Genomic DNA, 14892 nt, shown 5'->3' with positions numbered 1-14892 from the left:
AAAACAATATTTGGAATTAACTTTTCTTCAAGATCGCATTGAATTTTGATTCCGTGTTTGGACTTCCATCGTGACAACACAATGTATAACTGCCTGTGAGTGAATATCGTTTCTTTCTCTCTAATAAATAGAACGACTATTTTGAATGTTTGTCCATGCTCTTTCTTCTTTGCTTTGTCGTTGACGCGTCATCTTCCATCCATCCATTATCCAACACGCTATATCCTAACTACTGGGTCACGGGGGGTCTGCTGGAGCCAATCCCAGCCAACACAGGGCACAAGGCAGGAAACAAACCCCGGGCAGGGCACCAGCCCACCGCATGACATGTCATCTTGAACGTATAAAATTATTGTCCTGATAAAATTTATAAGAGCTGAGAGCACAGGAAGCATCTCTAACAAAAGCATTCACACGACTGAGGTTAGATGACCGTGGTCTTGTTTGAAAGTAGTTGTAAGTAGGGTGTGACTTGAAAGAATCTCATGTTAAAAGTCTCTGTCTCGTGGGACTTCATACCATGCCCACGTTTTTGGAATCTTTTAATTCTCGCCGGCAACACGAATTAGACGATCTACAAGTCTCCAACTTAAAGTTTAAATCCGAACAATATATTCGATCTCGTTTCACTGTTCTGTTATTTCTCGGAGTAATAATTTCTGTTTGTTTGCGCTATTGCGACCTTTCCTATCCTTTTTTGAGACTTTGGAATTTTCGTACTTCCATTATCTCTAACCTGCTGTGCATGTGTACTGCGCCAACAGTTCTGAATTCTTTACGATGTTCTACTTTGTCATTTACTCTTTGTCCTTTATTTCCAGCCCCGGGTGTGGTTAAATCTCTTTCTCGCGGGTCGTATTACGCTGCTCACGTTGTGAAGGGGGGCTGAATGCACACTTAGGACATGCGGTTGGATCATCTGCTATCTTTCTGCTGCTGCTTGCGAGCTGCGTTTTTTTGTCATCGTGCTGCGCGTTAATCATTTAAATGCCTGTACAGCAGCTGTCCTTTTGTCTTGCGGGACGTCAAAGTGTCTTCCGAGAAGCTCACGTCTCGTCTCCCTCATCTCCCTCCTGAGATTATTTTTTATAATAGATGAGTTGTACGCAATTAGGATCGCTATATATCGCCACAAGCAATTTAAGCAATCAATATTGCTGTACTATGATTATCGGTGGAGAGGGAGTCCCCACACCTGATTAGATGGTCGTCATGGACTGGGTCTCGAAGGCACTAGGTAAGGCAATATTGGGTTGCAAGAAAAAAGTTTAAGGAACTCAGGTTTACAGTCCCAGCACTGGGTGTCACTTGAATGTCTGTTTTGTTTCTAATCTATGTGCAGATGCTTTGCCCTTTTTTCCACCATGAAGAAGTAAAACTTGTAAACAGTAATAGATCTTTCATTATTATTATTTCATAGGGTCACATGTGTTTTCTTTGTCATGGAGGTGGTGTGCTCCTTTAAGGCTTTTATGAGAAGGTAGCTGGGCACATGGCTAATTATGCATGCAAATTAACCAGGTGGTGAGCATAGGTAGCATAGTGCTACACGTCCTGGGGCAATACTTATAATATTGTATTCTCACCATGGTGAGTCACTGTAGCCCACAAAGTTTTATTTATTTTTTTTTAATTTAAGCAAATGCAGGGTGAACACCCGCCCTCCGTCATCAGCCGCCGTTTGCTGGATGAATATACGGGCAGCTTGTGGTGGATGACTTTCTGTTTTAGAGTTAAAAGTTACAATGGCAATGAATATTCATTCAAAAACGAAAAAAAAATATATATATTTAGTAAATTATTATTTTATTTCAGTTAGTCTTTCCAGCTACTTTAATAGTTTCATTTGGTTTTAGTGTTTCATTTCGGCTTTGTTAATTATTTTTTTTTCAGTTTACGAGAATGTTTTTTTTAATAATAGCTTCAGTTTTGATTTTAGTTTTCGTTAACTGATTATAACCTTGCACCATACACAGTTCTGACAACCTTATTATATTCGGGAGGATTGTTCTAGCTCATCCATCCTACAGCCCAGATCTTGCTCCCTAAGCTCTTCTCCTCTCTGGATTCCTTAAACATGGCCTCCTTGGGTAAAATTTTGTTAGAGAAATGTCCGTGCGTTCAGATTCACACAGGGTCTGGTGTGTTCCTAACACAAAGCAGTGATGGAGATAATGGAGAATAAAATGAGTGTAACAAATCCATCTAGTTATCCTGCAAATTGGTCAGACAATCCTAGAGGGAATTGTCAGTAAGAAAGAGGATTGTGTTGCAAAACTTTCGGGACAACCCACTTAGTTTCTTACTGAAGGAAACACAAACTTCCACTGCTAAATCTGGCGTCATTAGTCAAGTCCATGCTTAGCAAGATCCATCTGTATCTATTTAATTAAGACGGATCTCTAACATTTCAACCTATGCCCTTCTCATCATAGCCCAGTACTCGGGTTTACACACTCGGAATCTCGGTGCACCAAAAATGTCTGAATGCTGATTACAATACCTTGCATGCTTTTAGGATAAGCAGTCGGTGAAAGCAGACACACCAGAGGCTGACCAAACAAGTTAGTGAAATTCTGAAAAGAAGAAGAAGAAGAAAAAAAATCATTCAGAGTGTTAAATGGACTTCTTCGGTTTAACATGAAATGTACAACAAGGATAAACAATGGAAGAACAAATGTGGAACATTTTTAAGCAAATCCCCCATCCACAGCAGGGCTTGATCTGTGAAGACTGCCCTCTTAGAGTCTTCCTGATCTTTTACATATTGGGTTTCCCAGTGGCCAACACCACTTGTCCATTTATCCAGTGGATAAGCCAGAACTAAATGATCAGGGAATAAGCAAAAAATTCACGTTTGCTGTCTACTAACAGCAGTATAATACAAACAACACACAAGAAATAAAGACAGCTGACGTTGAATACAAAAATAGAAAAGAAAATGAACGACAATGAATGGGTAACCGACACTGAATATAAGAGTCGACAATTAATACAACAACTGACATTGAATATGAGCAGAGACAATGAAAGCAAACAGCCGACAAAGAATACAATAACACACAATGGATAGAAATCACCACCAATGAATGACAACGAATACAGACAACCGATAATAAATATGACAAACGACAACAGACAGTGAATAGAAACAACCGACAATGAATATGACAAAGTACACAGACAACCGATGACGAATGAAACAACCAACAATGAATACGAAAACTGGCCTCTAATTCAGACAACTGACAGCAAATACAACGAACAACGAATACTTACAACAGACAACAAATACAGACAATCAACAAGGAATATGAGAACCGACCCTTAATAGGTCAACACTTAATGAATACAAACAAGCACCAAAGAATGACAACAAATACCAACAAACGAAAATACACATTGAATAGAAACAATGACCACCTACACGGAATATGACAACACGCATTGAGTAAAAAAACATGTCCAAAGAATGACAACAAATACAAAAACCAACAATAAATATGACAAACCACAACAGACAGTGAATAGAAACAACTGACATCTGACAACAAATATAACAACCAACACTGAATACACCAGTGAATACAGAAACTGGCAGCTAATACAGACAGCTGAAAACAAACACAATGAAAAATAAATATAACAATGAATACTTATGACAACAAATACAGACAACTGTCAAGGAACACCACAATGAACACAGAAAACAGAAAACGACTACGACAACATACAATGAATGCAAACTACCACCAATGAATGACAATAAATACAGACAACCGATAATAAATACAGTGCATCCAGAAAGTATTCACAGCGCATCATCACTTTTTGCACATTTTGTTATGTTACAGCCTTATTCCAAAATGGATTAAATTCATTTTTTTCCTCAGAATTCTACACACAACACCCCATAATGACAACGTGAAAAAAGTTTACTTGAGGTTTTTGCAAATTTATTAAAAATAAAAAAACTGAGAAATCCCATGTCCATAAGTATTCACAGCCTTTGCTCAATACTTTGTCGATGCTCCTTTGGCAGCAATTCCAGCCTCAAGTCTTTTTGAATATGATGCCACAAGCTTGGCACACCTATCCTTGGCCAGTTTGGCCCATTCCTCTTTGCAGCACCTCTCAAGCTCCATCAGGTTGGATGGGAAGCGTCGGTGCACAGCCATTTTAAGATCTCTCCAGAGATGTTCAATGGGATTCAAGTCTGGGCTCTGGCTGGGCCACTCAAGGACATTCACAGAGTTGTCCTGAAGCCACTCCTTTGATATCTTGGCTGTGTGCTTAGGGTTGTTGTCCTGCTGAAAGATGAACCGTCGCCCCAGTCTGAGGTCAAGAACGCTCTGGAGCAGGTTTTCATCCAGGATGTCTCTGTACATTGCTGCAGTCATCTTTCCCTTTATCCTGACTAGTCTCCCAGTCCCTGCCGCGGAAAAACATCCCCACAGCATGATGCTGCCACCACCATGCTTCACTGTAGGGATGGTATTGGCCTGATGATGAGCGGTGCCTGGTTTCCTTCAAACGTGACGCCTGGCATTCACAGCAAAGAATTCAATCTTTGTCTCATCAACCACAGAATTTTCTTTCTCATGGTCTGAGAGTCCTTCAGGTGCCTTTTGGCAAACTCCAGGCGGGCTGCCGTGTGCCTTTTACTAAGGAGTGGCTTCCGTCTGGCCACTCTACCATACAGGCCTGATTGGTGGATTGCTGCAGAGATGGTTGTCCTTCTGGAAGGTTCTCCTCTCTCCACAGAGGGCTTCTGGAGCTCTGACAGAGTGACCATCGGGTTCTTGGTCACCTCCCTGACTAAGGCCCTTCTCCCCCGATCGCTCAGTTTAGATGGCCGGCCAGCTCTAGGAAGAGTCCTGGTGGTTGCGAACTTCTTCCACTTACGGATGATGGAGGCCACTGTGCTCATTGGGAGCTTCAAAGCAGCAGAAATTTTTCTGTAACCTTCCCCAGATTTGTGCCTTGAGACAATCCTGTCTAGGAGGTCTACAGACAATTCCTTTGACTTCATGCTTGGTTTGTGCTCTGACATGAACTGTCAACTGTGGGACCTTACATAGACAGGTGTGTGCCTTTCCAAATCATGTCCAGTCAGCTGAATTTACCACAGGTGGACTCCAATGAAGCTGCAGAAACATCTCAAGGATGATCAGGGAAACAGGATGAACCTGAGCTCAATTTCGAGCTTCACGGCAACGGCTGTGAATACTTATGTACATGTGCTTTCTCAATTTTTTTATTTTTAATAAATTTGCAAAAACCTCAAGTAAACTTTTTTCACGTTGTCATTATGGGGTGTTGTGTGTAGAATTCTGAGGAAAAAAATGAATTTAATCCATTTTGGAATAAGGCTGTAACATAACAAAATGTGTAAAAAGTGATGCGCTGTGAATACTTTCCGGATGCACTGTATATCAACCAACAAAACACTGAACAGAAACAACTGTCAATGAATACGGCAAAGAACACAGACAAGTGACAACAAATAACAACCAACATGGAATGCATCAGTGAATACAGAAAATGACAGTAATATAGACAACAATGAACTACAAATAAAACAACGCATACTTACAAGAGATAGCACAATGAGCACAGACAAAAGACAACGAATCTGACAACTGATCCCAAATACGACAAATCACAATGAATACAAACCATCATCAATGAATGATAATGAATACAGACAACCAATAATAAACATGACAACCAGGCATCTGCAGTAGGCTGGCGCCCTGCCCGGGGTTTGTTTCCTGCCTTGCTCGCTGTGTTGGCTGGGATTGGCTCCAGCAGACCCCCGTGACCCTGTAGTTAGGATATAGCGGGTTGGATGGATGGATGGACAACCAGGCATACAAACAACAGAAAAGGAATGTGACAACAGACAAGGACTCCCACGCTCTACATTAACCACAACGCCCGATGACAGACTGAAGTTGCACACATCAGGGACGCTCATGCAGTTGTCGGCACAAGCAGCCAAATATGACTTAAGGGTAAAATTCTGCATACACACGGCTGATGTCTGAGTGTACATGTGGTTGTATTTTTTTAAGTATTTTAATCTAACTTTACAGACTTCTGGAGAGGTCCAAGGTGAGCCCACTACTGTGACTGTTTACATGAGTCTTGCTGGTGTGCAGTGTTATGAAGGGGCCTCCACATTCCGTTGCTGTTACTAGCCCTTAAAGTAACTGTAGTTACGGTTGCATTTCAATAAAACAAAAATTCAGGCTGAAAACAAAAGCAGATTATAATACAGTTGATAGAATGAGCTCTAGCGATTTTATAGCACAATACTCTCTAACTGGCTAAACTCACTTCCGGGTCATGAGGGGGTCAGAGCCGAGCCTGGTAGCATTAGGCACACGGCACGAAGCAATCCATCAGAGGGGCTCACTCACTCAAACACCAACATCCATCCTCAAAACAGAGAAATGAAACGTCAGTCTAAGGCAGCGTTACTCAGTCGTTGAGTCGTGGGTTGGCGTCACTGGGTGTGTGTGTTTAAGTGGTCACAAGTGAGCTGTGGTGGGCCACCTAGATGATCGACAGCACTGCATAATATTTATACCAGTTAGTGCCTGTAAATCGTGGTAATTACACCATGGGGGAAAAAGCTCAGATAGTCAAATCCGTTTCACCACGGAGGGACCAAAAAGGTTGCGAAACACTGGTCTAAGGGGGTAGTTACCATCATTGGAAAGAACACAAAACCCAGTCCTAGAGTCAGGGCACCCGACCATCCTAAGGCCCACTTACACTGGCATAGGGCTAGCATTATATTACCATTTAACTCTTTGAGGGCTGAATATTTTTTCCAAAAAACTAAGCTTTCTGAAAAGCACACAATGCACTAGTTTCACCTATAAATCAACATAAAATGTATGTTGCTCCATGCTGTGGCTGCTGTTGGCGCCTGTTTGGCAACTCTGGCAGCAGTGGCTGGGCAGGGGCAGCTTGATGGCCAGCAGGGATGCATGGCGCGCCGGCAACCCCTCTGTCTTCGCACATCAGGTGGGCGACGGTGTGGCAGTCGAAGTGTGATGAAATATGGTTTGTACCTCTCGTCATCACAAGTGGTGGTCCTCCTAGGCGAACGCTGCTGTAAGCGTATCATCTACAAGAACGTGTTCAGCACCATGATCAGCTGGGGACCAATAGACTGATGCTGCTACCCCACTTTCATTTTTGATATATATCTCCAGATCACTTGCATCAAACTCAGACTCCAAAAAGTCAGAGTGCGATTCAGCGATAATACGTAAAATGTCCATGGAGTATTTTGCTTTGGTGCTTTAGTCTCACCAGATGTTTGCTCTTCACTTCTCTTGCATGCACAGGGAATCAAGGTCAAATCAACAAAGCTACATAACTTTCCTTCAAGCAAATAGAGTCATACTAAAAAGTAAGGGCGACTTCTGTCGCCATTTACAGCTGATTACCATCCTCTACCCCTGAATTTCGACAAAAGTCAACATCAGCCCTAAAAGGGTTTTAATAAAAAAACCCACAGAGACATGGGGAGAATGTGCAAACTCCACACAGCCAACAGCCCGATGTGGGATGCCGACTCAGGATTTAGGACCTGTGAGGATGCGAGCTAACCTCTAAGCCACCTTATCTCGGGTCACGCAGGTGAGCTTGGGGATGTCGAAGTAAGCGGTATCACTCCGTGACGAGACAGGGCGCTGTCTTCAATCTGCACTTCGAAGAGACGACCCCATGAAGATGCCTAGCGCCCACCTACAGACCCCAAGATGGCCCAACCCTTCCAGTCAGAACGTGATAAAAATGAAGATGTTGGTGGCCGAGTTCTTCTATTGGTAATTTAGCACCCATTCTGTCGACAAATCAGTTTACGCTTGCTTTGTATTGGCCACTTCCACCAGTCACAAATGCAACATAATATTTCAAAGAAAGGGCATCTAGGTACGTATAAAAGCACTGCAAAAACAAGCACAAACAATTTGCCAACAAACTGACACATTTGATACATCAGCCCCTTCGTTTAGCCTGTGTTGGATTTTTTTTTCCTTTGCGATCTCCTGCAACTGCTTTATGGAAAATAACCACAAGGGGGAGCAAAATTTCATTTCACACAAAATAATGATAAAAAAAATAACAGCAATTGAGATGAAGGAAGTTAAATGTATAAGGTGAGAGATGCTAATGAATTATAAATTTGCACATACAATGTTTTTATAACAATGGCTGATTAGCAGGCTTTGAGGTTAGTGTACTGCATTAGGCTGACAGTTCAAGTCCTGCAATTAATTTGCCAAGTGACTCTCAGAAACTTATGCTTTAAAAAATATGAGTGGTTGTTCTTGGAAAGGTCCTTGTTCTGCTCTTCTCTGCAAAAAGATGCTGCAGTCAATAAAATAAAAGTTGGAAGGCAGCTAATTTATTTAAAACATTCCAACTTTGCAGCTGATGCTTGCTGGGATGGGCTCCAGCTTCTCTACGACCCTGCTGTGGATAAGCAGGTATGAAAATGGATAAATGGATGGAAATAAATGCAGTAGCGAGGTGGTCTAATCTTTTGCCTAGTTTTCTCTGTGCTGTCATTCTATAGGGTGGTCCACATCTAATTATGCAATTTTCATAACGGTATAACTTATTACGTTTATTACATAAAGGATTCACAAAAAATTCTTTTTGTTGCCGATAGATGGCAGCACCTGCCCTGCATTCCAAAATGGCTGGGAGAGGGTTGTTAGTCGAATAGCGGGTGCTTTCCTACATTGCATTAAAAGTTGCATAATTAAATCTGGACCACCCTGTATTGCAGTCTGATGAGTCCGGATTTAGTTTTAGATTCTTTAAAGGTATGAGAGGTAGTGATGCCAATTATGACTAACAGGGGGAGCTATTACCACAGTCCTGGGTCTTGAACAACCCAAAAATGACTAACAATGAGTCTACTAATGTTGTAGTTGCTCAACAAAGCACCAGAGGGCAGGGTAACACTGTGGAGGACAACCAGTCCAGTATTTGGCAGGCCTTCAAAAGTCAACTTGACGTTATTTTTGGAGGCAGTCTGTTGATGAGATTCTTATGCTTAATGGATTGTTCTCATCAAAATGATTCCAAATTTCTTATGGACATTCATGCTAAGGGATTTCTCAAGTTGCTCAGGTAAGGCAGGTAAACTCCACCACCAAAAAGGAGGGGGCACAGTCGCTAACTGTATCTCTGGTTTTTTTTTTTTTTTTGTTCTTTATTTCGTCTTATACGATTTCTCGTATTAGAAATTTGTTAGTTTTCGCATACCCCTTGGGGTCAGAGCGCAGGGTCAGCCATTGTACAGTGCCCCTGGAGCTCATTACAGGTTAAGGGTCTTGCTCAAGGGCCCAGCAGAGTAGGATCTCTTTTGGCAGTGACGGGGATTCGAACCGGCAACCTTCTGGATACCAGCGCAGATCCTTAGCCTCAGAGTCACCACTCCACCCCACAGAGGTTTTCTCTGTGTGGACCCAATATCAGGAAATGAGACCTAGCCCCGCCCCCACCATACATCAGAAGCACCGCCCCTTCTGGGTCCAGAGCTACAGTATGCAATCGGGGCAGCCATGAAGCATGTTAGTCTGATAACCACTGCACGAGTGCTCTATTATGTCAAGCCTTGATGTACGAGGAGCAGTAAAGCCTTTTGTTTTGTATATGCATAGAGGGGCTAATCTTTTTTATTTTTGGTCTTATTTTATTAAAAGGGAAACAGCCGGGTTGGCAGTCCAAAGGTTCGAAAGCCTCAGTATTCTTCTATGGTGGCCGAGAAGTGCAAAGAGGCTGCACACTTTTAACAGAACATGCATGCTGTCTACACTGTGTGGAAGTGGATGGCAACAATTCAACGACAGGGGTGAACCTAAGTGAAGAGAAGGGGTGTGTTTAAAATTCAAAAGGGGTGTGAACTTTTTACTAAGGGGCAGAACATTTTTTAATAAACAGTTATTCTTCACTTCACAACAGTCCTTCTGAAAGAACTGGAAAGGCAAGGGCACTTCATTAGGTTTTGCTATACGCTGAAGATATTTGGGTTTGAGATCAAAAGAAGGCAGAATATATAATAATGAATAAATAGTTTTGATTACCACTATATGAACTTAAACAGAAAGACATAGATGGATATATATGAAAGGCTCTATATATTGTAAAATAAATCAATGAGAAAGACATATATAAATTAGGATAGACAAATGTAAATGGCACCATATAAATATATGAGGAAAAGACTGACAGATATAAAAGACACGCTATACAATAAAGATAGAGGTAAAAGTCACTATATATATGTAGACAGACAGCCAAGCACATGCTGTATAGATGTGAAAGGCGCTACATAAACTATCATACATAGAAAGGTAATAGTGAAAGATGTTATAAAAGCTAGAACAGGAAGACAGTGGGTGATGAAAGAAACTACATACTGTATAATTGATAGGTATACATAAAAGGCACCATATGGATAGAAACACAGAAGGACAGATAAACCTGAAGGACACTATATGGAATAGAAGTGAAAAACCTAGGATAGACAGAAATGCAAAAATATGAAAGGCACTACATAAACAGATAGATAGATAGATAGATAGATAGATAGATAGATAGATAGATAGATAGATAGATAGATAGATAGATAGATAGATAGATATGAAAGACACTATGATAGATAGATAGATAGATAGATAGATAGATAGATAGATAGATAGATAGATAGATATGAAAGGCACTATATAATTGATAGATAGATAGATAGATAGATAGATAGATAGATAGATATGAAAGGCACTATATGATAGATAGATATGAAAGGCACTATATGATAGATAGATAGATATGAAAGGCACTATATGACAGATAGATAGATATGAAAGGCACTATATGATAGATAGATGTGAATTTCCCCTTGGGATTAATAAAGTATCTATCTATCTATCTATCTATCTATCTATCTATCTATCTATCTATCTATCTATCTATCTATCTATCTATCTATCTATCTATCTAGATAGATAGATAGATAGATAGATAGGAAAGGCACTATATGATAGATAGATGTGTAGGTTAGATAGGGTGTAAAAAGTGGTACATAAAACAGAGACAGATGGATGTAAAAGGTATTATATAACGGATAGACAGACAGTCACAGACAGAATGACTGCAGGGCCGCTTCACAGTTCAGCACCAGCGGAGTGTAAGAAGTCTCCCAATGCTACACAGAGACGCACACACACATATTTAAATATTTATGGATTCTTTTCTCAAAGTGAACCTTCAAAGCCTGTCATATATAAGATAAAATCTGTAAAACAGCAGCTGTTTAGAATTTCATAAATACATTTTTCCACACTGATCTGTAGATATTTTGGGTAATTTGTGACAATCACTGGTACATTCTAAAGAATCAGAGAAGGTTTTGAATGTCAAGGTGAATACGACGAGGAACAAAGGATGAGACCTATAAACGCCCCAATATTTTACACATTGAAAACATGGAACGGTGCCACCTACCTTATAGGCCACACTGTTAGAAGAATCTACAATAACAAACAAAGGCTTTCGAGTGAACGGGTACAGGTCACCTGGATGGAGGCTTAGAAAACAAAAAAAAACAAAATAAGAAGAAAGAAAAAGAGAGACACTGTCCATTAAAGATAGAAATTCATGTAGTATATTTACTTTAAAAAAATCATAAAACCCTGTGCTGTCATCAGTGAGGAGCCCAAAGAGTGACTAACTAACCCCAGGGAAAGCAGAAGAGCACCGGCCATCCTGAACAGCAATGAGAAGACAAGAAGAAGAAAGGTGGAGGCGTCTGGAAAGATGAGCAATAATAAAGCTGGATCGGTCAGTCATGGCCAGCCGTGAGAAGGGGCGATCTGTTGGTCATGAACACACATGCTCTGTTGGTTCGTCTTCTTCCCCGTCTTTAATTCTTTGCTTAAATGAATTACAGCTAGGAGATTGGTACTGTAATGGCTTCCTTACGCCTAACTCTCTCACTGTACAACATATTATTTCAAATGTTTTGCTTCTTGAAAGTGTTTTGATGATTATGATAGAAGACTTCAAGCTAAACACAAAAACAATTTTAAGATTGACCGTATCACATAGGAATTTGGAGAAACATGAAATGAACTTTACTGAATTTAAGGTGTTTAATCGCTTAAAGAAATGTACCACCCCAAAATGATATTACTTACCTTGTATACTTTGTCATGGTGGCCAAGAAAAAATTTTAACCTTGAGAAATTAACCTCCTGGGCATAAACCCTTAGTGTGACTTGGATGTGGAATTCTGCGTAATTACGGTTAAGCCTGAGTCAGGCTCGGGGTTACACGTAATGATCCGCTTTACATTTTTAACCCTGAATAATACTCGGGACAGTTTTCTGCTGCCATCTAGTATCTGTGCTGGTATCCAGAAGGCTGCCGGTTCGAATCCCCATCACTGCCAAAAGAGATCCTACTCTGCTGGGTACTTGAGCTAGACCCTTAACCTGTAATTGCTCCAGGGGTGCTATACAATGGCTGACCCTGCGCTCTGATATAAGGGGTATGCGAAAACTAACAAATTCCAAATACAAGAAATTGTATAAAGCGAAATAAGGAACAAAAAAAAAAAAGACATCATGTCACTCTAAGGTAACTCATCAAAATTCATGAGTGGGGCGGAGCTTTCCACCAAAACACAATGGAGGGTAAATGAGAAACAATCAAGTCAGTTTTAGAACACAATGAAACCGAACCTTTAGTTCAAACAAGTGATAGTAATGAAAATGTAAATTGGTCATCAGACGTTGACACTGCTGGTGAACCTAATACATATGGCACTGGAAAACTAACCACTGTGATATGCCAGGTGACTTCAGTCACATAACGCTGCAGCAGGAAGCAGTATCTATGTAGAAAAAAGTAATGGGTGGTGCACGAAAAACTGAACCGTCTATGACCGGCTGGCTCGAGCTATTATACAGGCGGGTGCCGTTACGATTGCAGAGCCTCGTTGTCACGACGGGGTCAGCAGCCCCAACTGTGCATTAGTAAGGAAGCTGTGAACCAACCAGTGGGTATAGACATGCATGCAAGAGATCCAGAAGATGTATTCTCTGCAACAGAGGATTGGAATAGTGGAGGCATATGTGTCTACCAGTTCTTTTAAGGAAACATTTTCGGGACAATTTTGCACAGAATTTTCCTGGCATAAACCTACCAGCAAAGAGCAGTATTCACGAGTTGGTGAAGAAGTGGCATAAGACTGGGTCAGATGCAAACTGCAAAATAATTGAGCTCCGTTGCTCGTTTCGTGTACGGGCTAAGAAACGTACGTCGACATTGGAGTCGGAGATATTTCAGTTTTTCGTGCGCCACCCTGTTGAATAACAAGAAAGATGCTAGCCCCCCCAAAGCACTATTCACAATGTGGCAACTATATATTTATGTTATCAAAGACAAGACAAGGAGTCACAAAAAGATTTGGGGCAGCACCCCACATATTGTTCCTGGCTGCAAAATGAATTTGTAAGCGCACTGATGTGTACTGTGTCAAGTTCAAAATAGAACTGATATGGTGTGGGAAAAAATGGCAGACCAGAGGAAATGACGTAATTGGAGTTAGAACCAGAAGTCTGGCCGACACCAGAAGTGACGTCATCCATGGGGCTGGACATGGAAGTGACGTCATCAGGGCCAGGTGCAATTTCCTGTAACTGGTCTGCAGAGAAGTGAGAGATAAGGTCAGTGCATAGATGCCACGCCACCACCCGCCAGGGTCTGGCACGGGATTACTTTTATTCAAGCCCTTTAGCTGCCTCCCGTGTGGCACGTGTGTGACAATGTCGAGGGAAATGTGGAAGTCACTAAGCTTTGCACTGTGATGGCCCACAATAACATAAGGGGCACGTTGATCGTGCGGATCAGGCACTGATGTTCTCACGTGCAAGCAACAGAAAAAAATATTATAAGAAAAGCATGCAAAAACTATCCTGATTGTGACGTCAGCCTGTGCATTGGTGACTTTCTCAGAACATGTCACACGAAGAACGTGTACTGAATCTGCATCAATAGAGCAGCGGACAGACGCTCGACGTGACTTTCCAACTGTATTTATGTTGAGGTTTCAAATATTTACACATTTCTACTAATGTAATAATGCTTTATATTGTTGAAAACATTCAATGTTTTTGACTCATTTTTCTGGGGGTTCAACATAGCATTAAGGAGGTTAAATATCAAATAATCAAACTGAACAAGACCAGCAGTGGCCGACTCTGGACACAAGCACATGATGTGAAAAACGTCAATGGAAAAATGAACAAAACTTCTCATGAAATTCGTGTCGTATAATTCACATATCCATTATCCATTCCTATACTCAGAAAGAGCAAAATATCTACTTTTTTTTGCTAAAATATTAATGATTTTTTCCGGAAAACTCAGCACAAACAATAAATGGGTGCTTGAAATGAAGACAGGACTCCTGGCCAATGTAAAGAATCAGGGAGAGAGGAGGGTTTTCAATTCCATGGTGTGACCACAGGTTAAAGGGTTCCGGATTGTGCACGAGTTTTAATGGAGGAATCGGTTTCATCAGTATTTCAGAGGAAAATGCAAGTGTTTTACAGGTTTTGAGTATTTGTATAGACAACTTTACATGGACTATGCAACACGAGCAATATGAGATTTTTTTTCATGGACGTTTTGATACTGATTGCTATTTCTTGCTTTGGCCACCATCCACTTCCATTGAAGCATAAAGTTTATTAGCTCCCTTTTGTATGAAAACATCCATCCATCCATCCATCCATTTTCTAACCCGCTGAATCCGAACACAGGGTCATGAGGGTCTGCTGGAGCCAATCCCAG

General features: G+C 41.1%; 2 protein-coding genes across 2 annotated transcripts in view; one reads left to right on the top strand and one right to left on the bottom strand.

Annotated features, from left to right (window-relative positions):
- scai (suppressor of cancer cell invasion) overlaps positions 1–14892 on the bottom strand; it is a 404273-nt gene that overhangs the window by 16118 nt on the left and 373263 nt on the right. The window contains exons 15-16 of the mRNA XM_028809140.2: positions 11539–11620; positions 2504–2576 (exon numbers count right to left, since the gene is read on the bottom strand). Coding sequence (XP_028664973.1) covers positions 2504–2576; positions 11539–11620 — 155 coding nt within the window. The remainder of the gene's footprint in view (positions 1–2503; positions 2577–11538; positions 11621–14892) is intronic.
- Positions 1–14892, top strand: part of LOC127529167 (uncharacterized) — a 445804-nt gene that overhangs the window by 134408 nt on the left and 296504 nt on the right. The window lies entirely within an intron of this gene.

This window comes from Erpetoichthys calabaricus, chromosome 9 (assembly GCF_900747795.2).
Source record: "Erpetoichthys calabaricus chromosome 9, fErpCal1.3, whole genome shotgun sequence".
Classification (NCBI taxonomy): Eukaryota; Metazoa; Chordata; class Cladistia; order Polypteriformes; family Polypteridae; genus Erpetoichthys; species Erpetoichthys calabaricus.
Note: the sequence above shows the minus strand (reverse complement) of the source record. Positions and strands in the feature narration are given on the sequence as shown.